Source organism: Dendrobates tinctorius, unplaced genomic scaffold, assembly GCF_039654945.1.
Source record: "Dendrobates tinctorius isolate UK_male_01 unplaced genomic scaffold, ASM3965494v1 ptg000250l, whole genome shotgun sequence".
Taxonomy (NCBI): Eukaryota; Metazoa; Chordata; class Amphibia; order Anura; family Dendrobatidae; genus Dendrobates; species Dendrobates tinctorius.
Genome location: NW_027361917.1, coordinates 52,070,582 through 52,093,868, shown reverse-complemented (window position 1 = coordinate 52,093,868; position 23,287 = coordinate 52,070,582). Strand labels below are relative to the sequence as shown.

At 42.8% G+C, this 23,287-nt stretch overlaps 1 protein-coding gene across 1 annotated transcript in view; it reads left to right on the top strand.

The window, feature by feature from the left end:
- Nucleotides 1-23,287, top strand: part of SYNE1 (spectrin repeat containing nuclear envelope protein 1) — a 591,877-nt gene that overhangs the window by 147,185 nt on the left and 421,405 nt on the right. Inside the window, exons 9-15 of the mRNA XM_073557690.1 lie at nt 219-326; nt 480-617; nt 815-979; nt 9,606-9,718; nt 16,261-16,429; nt 20,766-20,862; nt 21,051-21,253. Coding sequence (XP_073413791.1) covers nt 219-326; nt 480-617; nt 815-979; nt 9,606-9,718; nt 16,261-16,429; nt 20,766-20,862; nt 21,051-21,253 — 993 coding nt within the window. The remainder of the gene's footprint in view (nt 1-218; nt 327-479; nt 618-814; nt 980-9,605; nt 9,719-16,260; nt 16,430-20,765; nt 20,863-21,050; nt 21,254-23,287) is intronic.

Genomic DNA, 23,287 nt, shown 5'->3' with positions numbered 1-23,287 from the left:
GAGAAATAAAGGACTGAATTGTGGAAAGAGCATTAGATATGAGTTACTGTATATGATAATCCCCCCAGGTAATAATATATGATGTAAAAGAGTATAAGGAGTATAATGACATGAAGTCAATGGATGTCGTTGACCTGTAAATTTTGTATTTCTTTTCTGCTCTGCATTTCTTTGCATTATATAGGATTTCTATACATATACTTATTTCTCTTTTGTAGAGAGAAGACAGGCTGGTGCTTCGGGACTTAAAAGTTTGGATTGAACAGTATGAGAGAGACATCACCCGCGCACAAACAGTAGAAAGCAGTTTACAGGACAGGTACCAGGTACGTGGCTAGTGCATGCCACAGGGCTTTGGCATTACAGAACAACCCTTTGAACCCTTTAAGCTTTTCTTATGACGTGCGTGAGGATTTTGATGACTGAACTGCACTTCTCTATATTTCTCCCTAACTGATCTCTTCTCTTTCGTTTTGCAGTTGTACAAACAGTATAGAGTACAATATGAAATGAAAAGGAAACAGATTGAAAGTGTCATTCAGCCACTGGGCAAAGATGGAAAGCTATCCCTTGACCAGACGATGGTGAAGCAAGCATGGGAGAAGGTTTCGGCTAGAGTAGGTTATTAATACTGAACATAATATTTTGCTTCACGCGTCTCTGGAAAAGCGAATGTTGATCTTCAGCGTCTTGTTAATCTTTTGGTTAGGTCTCTGGTTCCTTTAATGCCTATGTTCAGTGCTTGATTGGGACAATGTAAGTAAAAGATACACAATAAATTAGAAATGAAAGAAAAATACTATTTTTCTTCTAGGTTCTTGATTGGCATGTACAACTTGACAAATCTCTACCAGCTCCATTAGGAACCATTGGCTCTTGGTTATATCGAGCCGAGGTGGCACTCAGGGAAGATATTATTATGCAACAATCTCACGAAGAAACAGCAAATATGATTCACAGAAAACTAGAACAACATAGGGTAAGAAAACTGATTGCCATATATTTATATTGTGGTTTGGAGTTAGCTAGTGAATTACGAAGGTTATAGTGCTAGTACCAATATTACTATTTCAATAAGGCTGGGGACAGGGGTGGCCAAACCATTGGTGCAACCTGTGCAGCCGCACAGGGACCTAAGATTTAAGGGTGTCCACTATCACCTCCAAAACAGGTGGAATTATGTATTGTGTTGAACTGTTAGTCTGAAAAGGGCCCATATACAATTCTTCCACAGGGGCCCTTGGCTTGGTCTATAAAATGACACAGGACGCACGGCTCAAAATCGTATGTTGCTACTAAAACGCAAAGCAAGAGAATGGTAACCTGCAAGGTACGGCAACTGTGTCAACCAAGTTGCAAATTGTGGGAACTGTTTGAATTTACTTGCATTATGCAGCAATGTGATAGCGACATACAGCAATTTTTGGCTGCATGTTGGCCTGTGTCGCAGCCAAAGACGCTGCGTGGCCTCAGCCTAATAATCGTCTGCACTGCATAGTCTTGGGTTTTATGCTGCTTTTCTAAATAATGCTTGTTTTTTAGATCAGCTTGTGAGATTATTGCAGTTTTTGGGGTACGGTTAACAACATTCTCTTTATTTATCTTGCATTTATTTTTTTTGTTCCATAATCATCTTAAAAGTTTCCAGTAATAATAAACCTGTTCATTCTGGACGTTCCAACGACCATCACTAATGCTGCTATTTTTCCTTCAAAAACATAAAAGAATAAACATGACTTTTTCAAGACCGCTGTACTATGTGGTAAAGTAGCAGTCCGGCTCTGCATATAGCCTTCCCCTTATTGAATATGTATTGTAAGGTGTAATGTACCGCCGATCAATAGTTATAATTGACTTATGTGCACAATATCAACACAACTTCAAAGTGTAATAAAATCTATTTGGTTATACACTTTAAGATGTGAAATGAGGGAAACTGATATGAATATGATCAATTACTAAAAGCAGACAAATATTCAGAATTGAGAGTCCTCAGTGGTTGATACCTTTTAATGGCTAACTGAAAAGATGGTAACACATTGCAAACTTTCGAGACTACTCAGGTCTCTTCATCAGGCATAGACTAATACAAAATCTGAAGAGTCACATATTTATGCACAATACAGCACAGAAAAAATGCAACAGATGAGACAAGTGACGTGAAGCAGAACTATCATTATGGGAGAGGGAGAAACCTAAATATTGCTCCAGTTCATAGATAAGGAGTCCGGATGTTTTATTGTCCTCTGATTGGGGTCTCCTAATGTGTTGTGATGCCCCCACACGGTCTTAGGAGCAAATTCCTTAATTGATGTAAAAAGACATAAATCCATGCGACACATTCATTCCAGCATTGAGAGTGTCAAAGGTCGCCATAAATTTATACTCACAGACTCTTCTCTCGCTCTGAGATGTGAAGTTACCTTTCAATACCAGTAATTTCGTATCCATGTTGCTGTGATCAGGCGTACAAAAATAATTTGCCACAGGTAGATCCATTCGTTTTTTCTCTTATTGTGTGACGATGAGCATTCATCCTTGTTCTAAGCTTTTGCTCTGTCTCCCCCACATACAGACCCCCTGTTGGACATTTAGTACAAATAATTAAGTACACCACATTAGATGTAATGCAGCTGAAAGTACCTGGGATCTTGTAGTCCTGATGTGAATTGGGGATCTTTATCTTGTCCGTGGTCATTATAGATGGACAGGTTTTACATTTTTTCTGGTTGCAAGGAAAGGTTCCTCCAGCTGTTGGAGAGGACAGGGAGCTTCTGACAATGATGCTTCTTAGACTTGGGGGCTGCCTAAAGCACAGTAGTGGAGGGTCTGGAAAAATGGATTGTAATCAGGCATCTTTTTGTAGTAAAGGTTGTAATTTCCGTGCAGCTCCCCTTAGCACTTCCAGATTTGGGTTGTAGGTGACTACTAGAGGCACCCGGTTATTTTCTTCTTTAGCTTTGTAATGTAGCAGGTGATTCCTTAACATCCTGGTGGCTCTTGTAATTTGGTTTTCAATTGTTCTTGGATGGTAGCCCTGATTCAAAAAGGTCTTTTTGAGGCGACCAAGGTGTTTGTCTCTATCCATGGGGTTGGAACATGTACGATTGTATCTGATGGCTTGGCTATAGATAATAGAGTTCTTCATGTGTTTTGGATGGAAACTGTCCAATTTAAGGTATATTGGACGGTCGATTGGCTTCTGATACAGGGATGTCTCTATTTCATTGTTTTTTAGCTTAATGATGGTGTCCAAAAAGTTAATCTCAGTGCTGGAGTAGTTGAGTGTTAAATTGATGGTGGGATGAAATTGATTAAACTGTTCGTGGAACGTCTTTAGCTGTTGCTCAGACTCGTCCAGATGATTAAAATATAATCAATGAAGCGGTAGTAGGCCAGGGGCCTGATGGGGCATGAGGACAAAAAGTCGCTTTCAAGCTTGGCCATGAAAAGATTTTTGCATACTGTGGAGCCATTTTACTTCCCATAGCTGTGCCAGTCTCCTGTAGATAGATTTTGTTGTCAAATTCAAAGTAATTGTGGGTGAGGATGAATTTTATAAGTGTCACCACAGCATCAGCATCAGTCCCTGTGTTTTCCACGAAGAATTTTCAGGCATTTAATCCATCTTGGTGTGGGATATTAGAGTACAAAGATTCCACATCCATGGTGGCTAGGATAGTTCCTTCTGGTAGAGCAGGGGTCCCCAACCGCCGGTCCGCGGCCCAGCACCGGGCCGCTGCAGTGCCCTTGCCGGTCCGCGGACACAAGGGGAGCCAGGGGCGGTCAGTGGCGTAGCGGGGGCTGGGGCGGCGCGCAGCAGCTCTTAGCGGCGGGCAGGGAGCGATCAAGCAGCTCCGCTGCCTGCAAGAGGGAATAGCAGGAGCGGAGCTGCAAGGACCCGTCCAGCTTCCTGCCCGCCGCCCGCGCTTCCTGTCTCTGACTGACACAGAGAGGAGCGCGGCCGCTGCTGTGTCAGTGCGAGGAAGCGCGGGCGGCGGACAGGTGGTGTCTGTGTGTATATGTATGTCTGTCTGTGTGTGTGTGTATAATGTGTGTACATGTATGTCTGTGTGTGTGTTGGTCTGTGTTTGTGTAGCCTGGCCCTGGAGGAGATGGGTGTGTGTGTGTGTGTTTGTGTTGGTCTGTGTTTGTGTAGCCTGGCCCTGGAGGAGATGGGGACATGAGGAGAAGGCCATGAGGGGAGTGATGGGGTGAAGGCAATGATGGGGAGAAGGGAGTGATGGGGTGAAGGCAATGATGGGGAGAAGGCAATGATGGGGAGAGGGGAGTGATGGGGTGAAGGCAATGATGGGAGAGGGGAGTGATGGGGTGAAGGCAATGAAGGGGAGACAGCAGTGATGGGGTGAAGGCAATGATGGAGAGACGGCAGTGATGGGGTGAAGGCAATGATGGGGAGAAGGGAGTGATGGGGTGAAGGCAATGATGGGGAGAAGGGAGTGATGGGGTGAAGGCAATGATGGAGAGATGGCAGTGATGGGGTGAAGGCAATGATGGGGAGAAGGGAGTGATGGGGTGAAGGCAATAATGGGGAGACGGCAGTGATGGGGTGAAGGCAATGATGGGGAGAAGGGAGTGATGGGGTGAAAGCAATGATGGGGAGAAGGGAGTGATGGGGTGAAAGCAATGATGGGGAGAAGGGAGTGATGGGGTGAAGGCAATGATGGGGAGAAGGGAGTGATGGGGTGAAGGCAATGATAGGGAGAGGGGAGTGATGGGGTGAAGGCAATGATGGAGAGACGGCAGTGATGGGGTGAAGGCAATGATGGGGAGAAGGGAGTGATGGGGTGAAAGCAATGATGGGGAGAAGGGAGTGATGGGGTGAAGGCAATGATGGAGAGACGGCAGTGATGGGGTGAAGGCAATGATGGAGAGACGGCAGTGATGGGGTGAAGGCAATGATGGAGAGACGGCAGTGATGGGGTGAAGGCAATGATGGGGAGAAGGGAGTGATGGGGTGAAAGCAATGATGGGGAGAGGGGAGTGATGGGGTGAAGGCAATGATGGAGAGACGGCAGTGATGGGGTGAAGGCAATGATGGAGAGACAGCAGTGATGGGGTGAAGGCAATGATGGGGAGACAGCAGTGATGGGGTGAAGGCAATGATGGGGAGACAGCAGTGATGGGGTGAAGGCAATGATGGGGAGACAGCAGTGATGGGGTGAAGGCAATGATGGGGAGACAGCAGTGATGGGGTGAAGGCAATGATGGAGAGATGGCAGTGATGGGGTGAAGGCAATGATGGAGAGATGGCAGTGATGGGGTGAAGGCAATGATGGGGAGAGGGGAATGATGGGGTGAAGGCAATGATGGGGAGACAGCAGTGATGGGGAGAAGGCAATGATGGGGAGAAGGGAGTGATGGGGTGAAGGCAATGATGGGGAGAAGGGGGTGATGGAGCACTTATTCAAAACCTATGGTGAGTTGAGTCACATTATAAATGTTATTTAATTATAAGTATGCACTGCTACACTACAACCGTGTCCATAGCCCCGCCCCCTTATGACCAAAGCCCCGCCCCTGCCACACCTCCATCCCCGCCCTGCCGGGCCATGGAAGAATGGTCTTGCTTGAAACCCGTCCCCGGTGCAAAAAAGGTTGGGGACCACTGATATGGAGAATAAAATAACTAAATAATCTATATTACATAATGGAGACTAATGTTATTTGTAAATTAAGTAAATGATATAAAGTGACTCCAGATTTGTAAACAAATAAGGAAACGTAACTTGTGCATAAACTGCATAGGTAATTATAGAATGATAGTGTGACCAGACTTAATAATTTAAAACAAAGTGACAAGTGCAGCTGGATAGTACAATTTATTTTGCAGTGTAAATAAGTCAGCATTAGTAGAACATACATAAAAAATCTAGGACACTCACTCAATGTATAGGTACAGACCGCTATGCAGGAACGGTGTGCTCAAGGAGGGTTTCGTCTAAAGCCCCCGTTACACACTACGATATCGCTAGCAATATCGCTGTAAAGTCACCGATTTTGTGACGTTATAGCGATATTGCTAGCGATATCGCTACATGTGACACTTACCTCCGACCGGCTCCCCCGCTGCTCATCGTTGGTCGCGCGAGAACTCCCTGGACCATTCCTCGTCGGCCACTTCCTGCTGCGCTTCCTGTGGTGCCGATGAGCGACGCATGGACGCGGGCGGGAGGACGTCAGGATCGCCGCATCTGACAGGTAATTAGGGACCCCCCGACCCCTGCGATGTCGCTGGTGAGATCTGCTTGTGTGGCAGCTCACTAGCGACCACTTAGCGATGCACCAACGATCCATATCGTTGTCGGGATCGCTGGTGCATCGCTAAGTGTAACGGTACCCTTAGCCTTGTCAAGGGAATTTTAGCCTGTAATTGATGACGAAGTGAAATCCCAGACATTGTGTTGTGCCTGTTGGAGTACTAGAATTCTGTTTATTTGCTATCTTCATGTATGCAGTAGGTTGCATTTCTTTATTAAAGAGAGGGCATGCTACAGATCTTAGAAATGCTAACTTAATGCATGACACACTGTGATCACATAATGCAGCAAATCGTGCAGAGGACACATAATTAACAGAATCAGTGGGAAAAAATACTGTGGGGTATTATGGCGCGATATGCTGTTGAGAAAATGGTGCTTCATGGAGGTACTAAACAGTGTGAGGCTGTGTGCACACGTAGCGATTTTTAAGCGTTTTTGCTGCGATTTTCGGCGTGAAAACGCTTAAAAATCGTGTACAGAACGCCCCCCATGCATTCCTATGGCATTCCGCACATGCTGTGCTAATGCTGCGCTTTTTTCCGCGGCGGAATCGCATCGCGGAAAAAATCGCAGCATGCTCATTCTTTGTGCGGAATCGCAAAGAATTGCCGCGATTCCGCACCCATAGGAATGCATGAGAATTGCTTACTTCCAGCATGTGGCTATGCCCACCATGCGGGAAGCGTCTCATGTGCGGTTGGTAACCACGGTGTGGAGGAGAGGAGACTGTCTTCCAGGCCCTGGGTACCATACCCCTGTAAAAAAAGAATAAAAAATAAAAAATCGGGGTATATTTACCTTCCAGCGTCCCGCGATGCATTCCCGGCCTAAGCGTTCCCAGTAATGCCTTGCGGCAAGGACCTGTGATGACGTAGTCTCGCGTGACTCTAGCGGTCTCACGAGATCGCTATAGCAACGCGAGACTACCTCATCACATGTCTCGCAAGGCATTACTGGGAACGCTGAGGCCCGGGAATGCAGCGCGGGATGCCGGAAGGTAAATATACCCCGATTTTTTATTTTTTTTTTAGCATTTTAACATCCTATCTTTTACTATTGATGCCTCATAGGTGGCCTCAATAGTAAAAACCTGCTCACACTTGTCAAACACTATGTTTGACGAGTGTGACCAACCTGTCAATCACTTTCCAAGCGATGCTTCAAATCGCTTGGAAAGTGCTTGAATATCGCACGCGAAAATCGCGGCAAAATCGCGATCATAATCGCGGTAAAATCGCGGTGAAATCGCGCGGAAAAAACCCCGCGATTTCTGGGAAGGAGTCCGGTTTTTAGTAAGCGTTTTAAAACGCTACGTGTGCACATAGCCTTAAAGATGCTTCCAGGGCCCTGAGCAAAGCTTTGCTGTATGCTTAAAAAGGAACGGTACGTTCAACAGACTTTGCTTAATGTAAAAGTAAAGGTGATTATAAGAAAATGTGTAATGTATTTCATTAGATAAATCAACTTCCTTCCCTACTTATTAGAGAAGTCCCCCCCCAACTCCTGAACTAATCATCCAATGTGAAATATCAGCTTATTCTGTCTTGATCAGAAGAGATGACTGCAGGTGTCATGTGAAATAACCCATAATCCGCTATGGGTAGGAGGAGTCGGCAATAGGGAAGGGAACAGACAGAAGTAGGCAGAAAACTATCCTGCAGAGCTCTGGAACAAGTGTTTTACCTTACATCAGAACTTGATTCAGATCAAAACCGCACAGCTCTGATGTATAATATCCTTCATGCTATTGCAGCTTGTCTTTGGGAGCTAAAAAGTGAATGAAAAGCAGACATTCCCTTCAATATCTTGTGCTGTCTATGGGAGAAATAACTGCAGTTCATCTCTGCAGAGCAAGCAGTGGATTGCAAATTGCAGATAGTGCATGCAGTGAAAAACTGGAGCGAATGCATGATATAAGTGACATAATGCTAGAAATTGTTTTATTCTTCATGTACACCCACAGAGGACAGCTTATTCTGAATAGTTAGTTGAAGGCACAGTTAGTGTTTAAGGTGCTCATATACCTTATATAGCTGACAAACCTATACACGTACACCTGGATTGGCTGACCTTGCATGCATTTTCAGCTTAACCCCAGGGAGTAGAAAAAGATATACCCTGCCCAATTCTTCCTTTGGTAGACCACATACATATTGGGTGTAAAAATCAGCTGGTTGGGTTGACTTTAATATACAGCTCTGGCAAAAATTAAGAGACCACTTTCAAATGTTTAGTTTGTCTGATTTTTCTCTTCATAGATATATTTTTGAATGAAATGTAAATTGTTCTTTTAGTCTATAAACTTCTGACAACATGTCTCCGAATTTTCAAGCAATAAATTTTGTATTTTTTTCTGACAAAGAAAAAAGGTCAAAATTAAAAAAAAGCACAGTGCTTTCAGACCTCAAATAATGCAAAGAAAACAAGTTCATAATCATTTAGAAACAACAATACTATTGTCTTAACTCAGGAAGAGTTCAGAAATCAATATTTTGTGGAATGACCCTGATTTTTAAAAACTGCTTTTATGAGTGTTGGCATGCTTGCCACCAGTCTTTCACACTGCTTTTGGATGACCTTATGCCACTCCAGTTCTTCTTTGATGGCTTGTGACTATCCATCATCCTGTTGATTACATTCCAGAGGTTTTCAATGGGGTTCAGGTCTGGAAATTGGGCTGCCCATGACAGGGATTTGATGTGGTGGTCTCTTAATTTTTGCCAGAGCTGTATATGTGGCATTTGAACTTCACATTGTATGTATCATAGTGTCACCCCTTGACCAATCACAAAGCCAATTTTTTTTTTGTCGGTTCTATGAATATGCTATATTTAAGGTAAGGTGAAGATTGCTGAGCTATTAATGGAAAAAAGCTGCCCTGGAAATTAATTCCTTATTCTGGTCTCATAAATGCAGTAAGTGCAGTAAATTATACAGACCAAATTTTCTCATGCGGAAATCTACTGTAAGTCTTAGTCCAATCAATAGACATCAGATCTATATTCAGGGAAACCCCTGAAAAGTAAGAGGCAGTGCCAGTTCTGCATCTCTGTAGATGCCAAAATCCCGATCAGGTTCAGTCCTTGAGCACATTCGCTGAAAGGCTTTCGACTGATCTGTACAAAGCGTTTATTAAGACGAGCTTTCATGACGGGATAAAATTGCATGCCACTGTGACAGATAAAATTTCCGAGCACACAAATCCTGAGCAGTGACTCATTGCTGCAGCCTGCTTTATTTTTTTTTTTCTGGTAAGACAGCCCAATCGTTTTCTGCGTTTTCATTACAATATATGCATTTTTTTTCTCATTTTCCGAATAGGACGTACTCAAGAATCTGGATGGTTATAAAAAGGCTTTTCAGGAGATCCACCGCTCACGATCTGTCAACGGAGTCCCCGTCCCTGTAGAGCAGCTCGAAGACATGGCAGAAAGGTAAAAGAGAATTACAGGCGTTATCCCCCTTATTAGCATGGATTGTTTAAAATTGGCCCGAGGCAAAAAGGGGATGTGATCCTGAAGGAATGTATTAAGATGCTTCATGTCAATTGTTCTATGGCATAGACTATATTATAGCTCCGAATGATCCCAATATTACACGACTACGACACCAATTCATCTTCTATAGATGAGACCTGATAGATTGAAGCACTTCATATCTGTAAGATATTACACATAGAAATAGATCTGCATTATAGGTTAGTTACCAAGGAGATCAGCAACTAATTATGAGCCCGGCACCCACCTATGTGGATTTCCTCCATGCGCCGAGGATTGCCACATTTTTTGCAGTTGTCTAATTTTATAAGAGTGTCACTGTTTTTGATTAATTTTTGACTTTTTGGTTTTAGATGTGGAAACCAAATAAGATAATATTTCATGATCAGTAATATGTCACGAAAATATTACATAATTTACTATTTAGTTTATTTGAAAACTATTTTTAGGTTATAGTCTGGTTATACAAACTTTTATAATACTTTAGATAATATGGAATCTTATAGAGCATGATATGGAATCTTATAGAGCATGCAACTCCTACACAATAATTATTGAAAGAAAAAATACCTTACTGAATTACAGAGATAATGATGGTAGACATTTTTATTAATAGTATTTCCATAAATGCTAAATACATTTGCACAGATATTAAAGCCAGGAAGAGCTAGATTGCTTTTTCCTTTTTTGCCTGGTAGTGCCACCTTTCATAGATATCCATACAAAATGCCCAAAAAAGGCTGGCAACAGAAGCAACTTTCCTATTAAATTGACCTGAGATTACTATGTTGTTTCTCTAGTTTCTCTAGATGTTGCCTTCTCAACAAGCTGCTTGTCTATTGTCCCATAAACCAATTTATCTCTGGTGTCTTTAGATAGCTCTTTGGTCTTGGCCATGGTGAAGAAGTTGGAGTGTGATTGAATGAATGTGTGGACAGATGTCTTTTATACTGGTTACAAGTTCAAACATGTGGGAAAACTTGCAGAATTGGCAGTGTATCAAATACTTATTTTCCCCACTGTAAACAAACATTTGCAAATGGCCTCTTTATAGAGGAAGAGGTCAGGGCCACCTATTGGACGTAGCGGTTCTAAAGGTCAATACTTACCCTTTAAAGGGCTTTGCCACATAACCTAGGATAAGAAGCATTTACAGACACATGTTTCAAGGTGTTTGCCCCTCATCAGTGCAAAGCAGGATAAATGGTTTTGCTGAGTGAGAGGTCTCTGAGCCCCTGACGGGATCAAGGGATAAAAGCACCTAGTCAGTGTAGGGAGACTTACAGAGCATGCAATGCCCCTTTGGGAATTTAAATAATTATAATTGAATAAAAAATTATTTCAATTCCCAGAAGTGCATTGAATGGCGAGTTATTCTGTGGCACTCTCCACAAGGAGAAACATTACACCTTATGACCCATAAACACAAAGGCACACAATAAACTCACAAATAGATTCTCTAAAAGGCTTATTTCATGACAGACATAAATTTGGTACATAGATATAGCCAATGGTTTACACTTATTTTTTTTCATGATTGACTGTAAACTTTTCATTAAAGAGCATCTGTCGGTAGAATTATCCCACCTAAGCCATCTATATGGGATTGTACTTCTTAGTAAGCTGAATAAAATGATAACTTGATATTTCCGATCCGATGGCTTATTGTTAAAGGGAATCTGTCAGTAGGATCAATCCTGCTAAACCGTCTTGATTTCTGTGATCTGATATTTTATTCCAGAGGCACAGATCTCTATGAAAATCTGGCCTAACGAACTTATTTTAAATTAAAGGGCATTACCAGTGTGAGGCATGTAATGACTGACAGTATCCTTTTCTGATCCACATGTCTCACGCTGGTAACACTTCCTTCATTTAAAATAAGCTCCATAGGCAGAATCTTCGGGAGCTCTTGCCCATAGATCTTAACAGCTCATTCATATATTAAGAAAAATATTAAGAAAAATCTGAATTTCCTTGGAATAAAATATCAGATCACATAAATCAAGATGGTTGATTGATTATTTGAAAATGCTCTGAGCTGTCATTTTATGGCTAATTATACCCGGAAGCCTGCAGAGGTTACATATATAGATATACTGTATATATGTATATATGTGTGTGTGTTTATATATATATATATATATATATATATATATATATATATTATATTTCCTTCTCATCCCCCAATGAGGGAGGTCTTTGTTGTCCTTTCTCATTATCGGGTCCCCTACCAGAGGCCTGGGAGTTTTAGGGTTCAGCACAGGATCTTAGTTGTTCCCAGCATTGCGCTTTTCTCGACAGAAAGTTCAGATATTGCTCCTGTGATCTGTTGTAGGCCATTTTCCCAACTTCTGGGTCCCAGCTCCAAGTGCTCCTATCACCACTAGAATCACTGTCGCCTTCGCCTTCCACATCTTCTCCAGTTCTCCTTTGAGGCCTTGGTATTTCTCCAGCTTCTCATATTCCTTATTTCTAATGTTGCTGTCAGTTAGCACTGCCACATCTATTATCATTGCTGTCTTCTGGGCTACTATCACAATGTCTGGTTGGTTAGCCAACACCTCCTCATCCGTCTGGATCTTGAAGTCCCACAGGATTTTTGCCCTTTCATTCTCCACCACTTTCTCTGGGGTCTCCCACCTGGACTTTGGGGGAATTGGCCTATATGCTGTGCAGATGTTTCTGTATACAATTCTCGCTAATTAAGAGACCACTGCACAGTTTTATAAAAATCAGCTTCTCTACATGTCTGACAACCATTCCATTGCAGTGTCAGCTGAATTCCAACCAGAGTACATCTCATTCTACTTAATCTGCTTCTGATTAGGTGATCACCTGAACCAAATCTTATTTAACGTTGGAAAGTATGAAAAACTCTATTGTGGTGTTCATAATCCTCTTGCAATAGGACAAGCTGGATGGCAAAACAAGTGCTAGTAATATCACAAAGGTAACAGGAGTGAAAAAATAACTTTTAACCATGCCAAAGGAGTTGAAAAGAAAAGTCTTGAGTGAGGAAAAGAAGGGCTCAATTCTGGCTTTACTAGCAGAGGGATACAGTGAGCGTCATGTTGCCTCCATCCTTAAAATTTCTAAGACGGCAGTCAATTCCAACAAGGTCAAGCAGCAAACATTGGGGACAACAAAGCTACAGACCGGCAGAGGGTGAAAACGACTCTTCACTGACCGGGATGACGTCATCTTATTCGACTGTCACTCAGCAACTGCAGGATGACATCAAGTGACCTACAAAAGGAATTGCATATGGCAGCTGGGGTGAAGTGCACGGCAAGAACAGTTTGTAACAGGCAGAATAAATAGAATAAAAGATCAATTTACATTTTACTCAAAAATATACCTATAAAGAGAAAACTCAGACAAACTGAAAATTTTGCAGTGGTCTCTTAATTTTTGCCAGAGCTGTATATATACAGTGCCTTGCGAAAGTATTCAGCCCCCTGGAACTTTTCAACCTTTTCCCACATATCATGACTCAAACATAAAGATACCAAATTTAAATTTTTGGTGAAGAATCAACAACAAGTGGGACACAATTGTGAAGTTGAATGAAATTTATTGGTTATTTTAAATTTTTATGGAAATTCAAAAACAGAAAAGTGGGGCGTGCAATATTATTCGGCCCCTTTAACTTAATACTTTGTTGCGCCACCTTTTGCTACGATTACAACTGCAGGTCACTTGGGGTATGTCTCTATCAGTTTTGTACATCGAGAGACTAAAATTCTTGCCCATTCTTCCTTGGCAAACAGCTCGAGCTCAGTGAGGTTTGATGGAGATCGTTTGTGAACAGCAGTTTTCAGCTCTTTCCACAGATTCTCGATTGGATTCAGGTCTGGACTTTGACTTGGCCATTCTAACACCTGGATACGTTTATTTGTGAACCATTCCATTGTAGATTTTGCTTTATGTTTGGGATCACTGTCTTGTTGGAAGACAAATATCCGTCCCAGTCTCAGGTCTTTTGCAGACTCCAACAGGTTTTCTTCAAGACTGGTCCTGTATTTGGCTCCATCCATCTTCCCATCAATTGTAACCATCTTCCCTGTCCCTGCTAAAGAAAAGCAGGCCCAAACCATGATGCTGCCACCACCATGTTTGACAGTGGGGATGGTGTGTTCAGGGTGATGAGCTGTGTTGCCTTTACGCCAAACATATCGTTTGGCACCAAAAAGTTCGATTTTGGTTTAATCTGACCAGAGCACCTTTATCCATGTTTGGTGTGTCTCCCAGATGGCTTGTTGCAAACTTTAAACAACACTTTTTATGGATATCTTTGAGAAATGTCTTTCTTCTTGCCACTCTTCCATAAAGGCCAGATTTGTGCAGTGTACGACTGATTGTTGTCCTATGGACAGACTGTCCCACCTCAGCTGTAGATCTCTGCAGTTCATCCAGAGTGATCATGGGCCTCTTGGCTGCATCTCTGATCAGTCTTCTCCTTGTTTGAGATGAAAGTTTAGAGGGACAGCCGGGCCTTGGTAGATTTGCAGTGGTATGATACTCCTTCCATTTCAAAATGATCGCTTGCACAGTGCTCCTTAAGATGTTTAAAGTTTTGGAAATCATTTTGTATCCAAATCTGGCTGTAAACTTCTCCACAACAGTATCACGGGCCTGCCTGTTGGGTTCCTTGGTCTTCATGATGCTCTCTGTGCATCAAACAGAACCCTGAGACTATCACAGAGCAGGTGCATTTATATGGAGACTTGATTACACACAGGTGGATTATATTTATCATCATTAATCATTTAGGACAAGATTGGATCATTCAGAGATCCACAATGAACTTCTGGAGTGAGTTTGCTGCACTGAAAGTAAAGGGGCCAAATAATAGTGCACGCCCCACTTTTCAGTTTTTGAACACAAACATTTAAAATAACCAATACATCTTGTTCAACTTCATAATTGTGTCCCACTTGTTGTTGATTCTTCACCAAAAATTTACATTTGGTATTTTTTAATGTTTGAAGCATGATATGTGGGAAAAGGTTGAAAAGTTCCAGGGGGCAGAATGCTTTCGCAAGGCACTGAATATATACACTCACTGGCCACTTTATTAGGTACACCTGTCCAACTGTGTGTTAAGACTTAATTTCTAATCAGCCAATCACATGGCGGCAACTCAGTGCATTTAGGCATGTAGACATGGTCAAGACAATCTCCTGCAGTTCAAACCGAGCATCAGTATGGGGAAGAAAGGTGATTTGAGTGCCTTTGAACGTGGCATGATTGTGGGTGCCAGAAGGGCTGGTCTGAGTATTACAGAAACTGCTGATCTACTGGGATTTTCACGCACAACCATCTCTAGGGTTTACAGAGAATGGTCCGAAAAAGAAAAAAAATCCAGTGAGCGGCAGTTCTGTGGCCGGAAATGCCTTGTTGATGCCAGAGGTCAGAGGAGAATGGGCAGACTGGTTCGAGCTGATAGAAAGGCAACAGTGACTCAAATTGCCACCCGTTACAACCAAGGTAGGCAGAAGAGCATCTCTGAACGCACAGTGCGTCGAACTTTGAGGCAGATGGGCTACAGCAGCAGAAGACCACACTGGGTACCACTCCTCTCAGCTAAGAACAGGAAACTGAGGCTACAATTTGCACAAGCTCATCGAAATTGGACAGTAGAAGATTGGAAAAACGTTGCCTGGTCTGATGAGTCTCGATTTCTGCTGCGACATTCGGATGGTAGGGTCAGAATTTGGCGTAAACAACATGAAAGCATGGATCCATCCTGCCTTGTATCAACGGTTCAGGCTGGTGGTGGTGGTGTCATGGTGTGGGGAATTTTTTCTTGGCACTCTTTGGGCCCCTTGGTACCAATTGAGCATCGTTGCAACGCCACAGCCTACCTGAGTATTGTTGCTGACCATGTCCATCCCTTTATGACCACAATGTACCCAACATCTGATGGCTACTTTCAGCAGGATAATGCGCCATGTCATAAACCTCGAATCATCTCAGATTGGTTTCTTGAACATGACAATGAGTTCACTGTACTCAAATGGCCTCCTCAGTCACCAGATCTCAATCCAATAGAGCATCTTTGGGATGTGGTGGAACGGGAGATTCGCATCAGGGATGTGCAGCCGACAAATCTGCGCCAACTGTGTGATGCCATCATGTCAATATGGTCCAAAATCTCTGAGGAATGCTTCCAGCACCTTGTTGAATCTCTGCCACGAAGAATTGAGGCAGTTCTGAAGGCAAAAGGGGGTCCAACCCGTTACTAGCATGGTGTACCTAATAAAGTGGCCAGTGAGTGTATATATACACAGAGTATCTTTCCCTCTGTATGTGTGTGTGTGTGTGTGTGTGTGTGTATATATATATATATATATATATATATAACACATTATCATTGTTAGATTTCACTTTGCTAAATTCTGTTTTGAAGAAATGAAAAGTAGAAATGTGAATTTCCATTGTGTTGTGTAAAACAAATGTTTGGTTTTCTGCAGATTCAGCTTCGTGGCCTCCTCCTCCCAGCTTCATATGATGAAGTTAGAGTTCATGGAATTAAAGTATCGACTTTTGGCACTGTTAGTGCTAGCAGAATCCAAGCTCAAGTCCTGGATCATAAAATACGGCAGAAGAGAATCTGTGGAATTGCTGTTACAAAACTATATTGTAAGTAAAGTCAATTATCAATAACTGTGCCTTGTACATGATGTGTTAGAATATATCATATTATCATTTGTGTGTTTTGTCAGCAATAATGTGTTACTGAAAGAAGTGCCCCCCCCATGAACAATATGTTTTTTATTAATCTGTGTATGTGTGCAAGTAGGATTGTGTGTGTGTATTAATATACTCACCTACTGCCACCTTCTCTGGATTCCATCTTCGTGCTGCTCCTCTTCTAAGTGACATCACTGCTCTTCAGACTATTTGGTTCACACTATGCTCTTATCTTGAGCTGGAAGTGGCTTTTACAATGTAAGCCTATGGAGCCACGTTCTGATCCCTTAGGGTACTGTCACACTTAGCGATGTACCAGCGACCCCGACCAGCGATATGACGCGGTCAGGATCGCTGGTACATCGCTAAGTGGTCGCTAGTGAGCTGCCACACAGGCAGATCTCACCAGCGACATCGCTGGGGGTCGGGGGTCGCTACTTACCTGTCACATCAGGCGATCCTGCGTCCTCCCACCCGGCTCCACGCGTCGCTCGTCGTCACAGCAGGAAGCGCCGCAGGAAGCTGACGACGAGAAACAGTCCAGGACGTTCTCGCGCGATCAGCGATAAGCAGCGGGGGAGCCAGTCGGAGGTAAGTATCAGACACAGCAATATCGCTAGCAATATCGCGGTAATGTCACTAGTTATAGCGATATTGCTAGCGATATCTCTTAGTGTGACAGGCCCTTTATAGTCTTACATTAGAAAAGCCCCTAAAGGGGCACTCAGTGTACAGTGTCACCCGGAGAGTCTAAAGAGCGGTGACATCACTGAAAAGAGGATCAGAACGGCACTGGATCCCAGAGAAGGCGGTGGTAGGTGTATATATTAATATACTCACACTACACTATACAAACACATATACTCAGATTTATTTAAAAAATAATCTTCATGAGAGGGCTTCCTTAAAGCAAAAGTTTAGGGGCTTACAATTTAAGTAAATTAATAGCTTGCGATATTCATGAAATAAGCCATATATACATAGTTTTTGTTTGGGGGGAAGTTCCTGTAATGGCCACAAGTGCTTGATCATGTAGAACTTCACATTCTAGTATGGCAGATTTATAAGCAGTTTATGGATAGGACTGAATATCTTGTGAACATCTCATTTCTAGCCTCCTCAAGTAAGAATGAGGTTTTCCAACCATTACACATTTCTCACCTTAATAAAAGGAAGAACCTTCAGCATCTATACTCTAAAAACTATATGTTGCAAACAAGTTAGTCTGGCTGATACAGACATAGAAAGTATAAAATATATCTGAAACATGAAGGGGAATTTTATGAAAGCTTCTGCTTTGGTTTTCTGGGATAACAAAGTCACAATCTTTATCACAACCGGTTTGAGATATTTTACGATTGCATACCGCTCTTGCCATTTTCGACAGGTGTGTGGGAACGTTAGAAAAGCAAGATAGGTTCTGCTTAGCTCTGTTGACAGCAGGGCTGTGGAGTCGGAGTCGGAGTCGTGGAGTCGGAGTCGGTGCTCATTTTGGTGGAGTCGGAGTTGGAGTCGGTATAAAATGGACCGACTCCGACTCCTAAAATATATAATAAATTGGGTACAGTAATTCAATGCAGGATGTGCTGAATATTTTTTCATAGGAGTTTGGGAAAGTTATGAAATGTCCTATAAATGGCTGTTATATTCCTGATCTAAGGCTACATTCACACACAGCGTTTTTCCTGTGTTTTTTGAGGATACGTTTTTCAGCTGCAAAAGCTGATCATCTTTTTAAAAAACTGCATCACCTGAAAGGTTTTTGAGCTCATAGATAATGTTTTCAATAGCAAAAGCAGATTAGAAATCTGCTCTATCTATCCATTTATCCATATCTGTCTATCCATATCGTATCTGTACCAAAAAGAATGAAAACCTTGTAGTACACCAATATATATTCTGTTCTATCTAAATATCTTGATTATTGGATCATAAAAATGATTAAATGTCTGAGGTTCACATTGTACTACAATAAATTTTTCACTTAAATATAAGCAATATATGTGGGAGTCGGAGTCGGAGTCGTGGAGTCGGAGTTGGAGTCGGAGTCGGTGTAAGGGAAATTGAGGAGTCGGAGTCGCAGGTTTGGCTTACCGACTCCACAGCCCTGGTTGACAGGGCGTGACTACGGATGTCATGCTCATATACAGCCAGCTCCCAGCTGCCTAACTGTGCAGACTTGTCAATCAGCATGACATTAGAAGTCACACGTGGGGGACAGAGCAGCCCAGAAGACGAATGCTGCTCTGTTGGCATATAGCAGTTGGATCACCAGTAGTTGAATTGCCAACAGGATTGGTCGGTGACGGTTGTAAGCCGGTACTCGGTAGAACAGGCAGGTAGTTGTGTCTGTTAGCAACTACCTGCCTGTTAGTTTTCGGGCCCATACTAAAAAAAAATGAAATAGTCCTGGACAACCCCTTAAGTTTTTGTAGATAGAACTAATTAGAAGATTAATTTGCTCCATGACAAAAGCTGTTCTTTGATTCATTCTCATCAGTATACACGTTCTGCTGACTACTAGCATTGTGCTCACACCTGTCATCTGCATTGTTACATGTGTCAATGTTAAGAAGACCATTATCTATATATATTCCCTGAAAACACTGACCTACTTGGTATGACGTCTCACCTATTGTCATCAGGTGTAAGGATATTAGTCAGATGTGAATTGTACAATGTAAATGGTTTGAGGTGAAGAGCCAGTGATTGAATACAGACCCTAGAAATCTGAATCTGTATAAAACATCACCATGGCAACATTTGTTCCAGAAACTATCACCTCCCTTCTCCATATTTTAGAGAACTCTTGTCCTGGCCTCTGTAGATATGAAAGGATTTGTTCTCCTGTCCTTGTATTTGTTTATTAGTCCTCCAATGGGGAAATCTCATATAACTGTATAAATAGGGAATACAGTGTTAAAGCTAAAATACAATCCAGAGAAAAAGTAAAAATCAAAAGGTAACTACCAGGAGCTCCTTGTAATCATAGAATTTTGCAGTATTAATGTATTTGAGTGATACAATGATGTGAGAGTGGTCGTATTATCAGTGCACACTGCATGTATTGGGGAATTGGATTTATTGGAATAGATAACTGAATTGCTCCCAATTATAAGCAGGTGATTGTAATAATATGCAAGAACGGGTATAGAGATGGGGCACCGTTATCAGCCTCCAGCCCCCCATACACTTTAGATGAATGATGAATTGTTTGGCCAGGAACTATCTCGCCCAACTCTCCCGTATGCTCTCCCATATACTGCCGTGGTCTCTAGGAGAGCAACTGCCAGACTCTTGTGCTCTCAGAGAGCAAAAGGATCAACTGTCCGAAATTAGAAATGCCAGGTCCTTATCTCCCTGGACAATCATTTGTCCAGGGACCCCAAACACATTGGGTTGTCAGCTGAACCTATCAATATTAGCGAGTTCTGTTGCCATTAGTCCAATGTATAGGGAAGGCTGTAAGCCCCCGTCTCACATAGCGAGATCGCTGAAGCATCACCGATTTTGTGATGGAACAGCGACCTCGCCAGTGATCTCGCTACATGTGACACGCAGCGGCGACCGCCCCCCCCGCTGGATATCGCTGATCGTGCTCGAATGTCCTGGGCCATTTTTTCATCGTCAGCGTCCTGCTGGCCAGCATGCATCGCTGTGTTTGACCCGACGAGAGACCTCATTGGCGACGCAGAAATCAGGAACTCAGGCGTGAGTCGTCATAAAAGCTGCTGTGTGACAAGGTACCAACGACCGCCGATGATTGCTGGATCGTTGCTGCGTCGCTGAGGAGATCTGCTTGTTTGGCAGCTGACTAGCAACCTTTTAGCAACACACCAGCGATCCTTACCAGGTTGTATCGTTGTCGGGATCGCTAGTGCGTCGCTAAGTGAAACGGGACCCTTAGAATTGTCTAAATGAGATATAAAATTAAGAAATTTGAGGGGGACATGCAAAAGGGATAAGAGACCGATCATTTCTATGTCCTCTGTGAGAATCATCTGGCAGGGATTGTATGCCTGCCAAATAAAAAGGGTTCGGACAATTGAATTCTGACTTCTTTATAATATCCCCTGACAGAATCTGTTTGGGGACATTGGGTAAGGCGCTATACACATTACATGGTCGGACGGTTTGGATGAACTTTCTCTAATGTTTATGTGGACCTTATCTATATTGAGCAAAGCTGAATCTTAGCCAGTATTTGATTTATTACATTTTCCCTGATATATATCTTACATTTTCCTCGTCTTGCCTAATGTTTTGCATATCTTTTGTGTTACAGACTTTTATTGATGGCAATCACTTTTTTGAGCAATATGAATTTACCAGTCAGTCGCTAAAGCAGGCTGCGGAGTTGTATGTGAATGCTGATGGATCAGGTAAGAGCCTTATCAACTTTCTGTTTAACGTTTTGTCAGCTAGTATCCACTAGTATCTGTGTTATCAGATAATCTAGCGACACTTATTAGGGTCTCCATATTTATTTGTCATGTGGAAATGGGAATACAAATGATTGAATGTAATAATAAATACACTTGCTGGATTTGTTTTCGTGCTTGTTGATTAGCTGAAGAGACTGAGACGGTGACTAAATTTTTGAACGAGACTACGATTCAGTGGAGAAACCTGTCAGTGGAGGTGAGGAGCGTCAGAAGCATGCTCGAGGAAGTCATTAACAACTGGGACAAGTACAGCAGTACAGTAGCCAATTTACAAGCCTGGCTGGAAGATGCTGAAAAGATGCTGGATCAGCCAGAACATGCCAAAAAGGTACGTAGAGCGGCCATGCGTATCGTTCTCTAGCAGAGTTTATCTTGTGTTACACATCAATTCTAATAAGCAAAACTCGCAAGATCATAAAAGACCATGATCTGTCCGTCTTCCTTATAGACGCTACAAAAATTTCATATGCTTCACTTGTGGTAATAAAGGAGCAGATTCAAGAATCAGTCGCTTTGGCTACCGGACAGCCTTTGTATCTGTTGCTGCTTGTTAAGCGTTGTTGTTTGATCTTCCCACTAGAACCACACTAAATTTTTCTCCAGGCGTCTTTATTTATTTTCGTGTGCATATATATATATATATATATATATATATATACACAATTGGGGTTTCTTACATCTGTTAAAGGGAACCTGTCATGTTCTAAATGGTATCTGATCTGCAGGCAGGTTGTTACTAGCTGATCAGATAGATATACATTTTTGTGGAAAGCAGTAAAGCTTAAGCATTTTATTCCGTGAAATCTTTGGTGTTTGTATGTGTACAAGTCCAGTGGGTGATCCTATTCAGTGATTGACAGTCTTCCGTGTATGTCATGCAGAGCCAGCTGTCAGTCACAGGTAGGATCGCCCACTGGACACATATACAGGATATACAGACATCAGGTATTTCAATTAGCAAAATACAAGCTATACTGAAGCTTTAAAAAAAAACAAAAAAAAAACTATATATAATTCTGCTCCGCTTCCCCTCTATACTGATCAGACTGCATGTACTGTACAATGTGACAGGTTCCCTTTAATTGAGATATATATATATGAATGTGTGTGTGTGTATATGTTTGTATGTGTGTATGTCTGGGATTGCCATCTGCACCGTCGCAGCTACAGCCACAAAATTTTGTCACACGTCTGGACCCCGAGAGCGTCATAGGCTATGTTGTGAGGCAAAATTTTAACCCCGCGCGTTCCAATTCACCAATTTTGCCCCTATGTACATAATGGGGAAAAAGTGTATGTATGTATGTGTGTGTATGTCTGGGATTGGCATCTGCACCGTCGCAGCTACAGCGACAAAATTTTGCACAGTCACACGTCTGGACCCCAAGAGCGTCATAGGCTATGTTGTGAGGTGAAATTTTAACCCCGTGCGTTCCAATTCACCAAACAATTTTGCCTATTATTCTTATCATTTCTATGGTGTTATCGTCCTTCTGTAAAGCTGGAAATAACACAATTTATTACCGTGCCAACACAGACCACCCTCTGACACAGACTGCAGGGGGAGCCCTGTATCACACAGGATAGGATTAGATACACGGCTCAGCAGTCAGTTTCACACAGGATAGGATTAGATACACAGCTCAGCAGTCAGTATCACACAGGATAGGATTAGACACATGGCTCAACAGTCAGTATCACACAGGGATAGGATTAGATGCACAGCTCAGCAGTCAGTATCACACAGGATAGGGATAGATACACGGCTCAGCAGACAGTATCACACAGGATAGGAATAGATACACAGCTCAGCACACAGTATCACACAGAATAGGATTAGATACACTGCTCAGCAGTCAGTATCACACAGGATAGGATTAGATACATGGCTCAGCAGTCAATATCACACAGGGTAGGATTAGGTACACGGCTCAGCAGTCAGTATCACACAGGATAGGATTAGATACACAGCTCAGCAGAAAGTATCACACAGGAGAGGATTAGGTCCATAGCTCAGTGTGACATCGGCGGCTATGCCCGCCGATGCCCCTCCTGCGGCTGCGCGCGCCGCAGCGTTCCCTTACCTGCGCGCTCCCGTCCGGGCGCGCGCCCGTCGCACGTTCGTCCTCACTGCGGCTCCTGGCACCCGCCCCCTACCACGTGCACGCCCCCTCCCGCTCTCTCTCTCCAGCGGTGGGCGGCGCTGAGGGGCTGGACTGTGGACGCACTTCCGGGGGTTAGTATATTTCAGGCGTCCTCGCTGTTAGGAGGACGCCTGATGATTGTGTAGTATCTGCACCCTCTGGCCACTACAGTATTCCTGTAGTTCTTTGTTCTCTGCCTTGTTCTCCGCCAGGGCTCT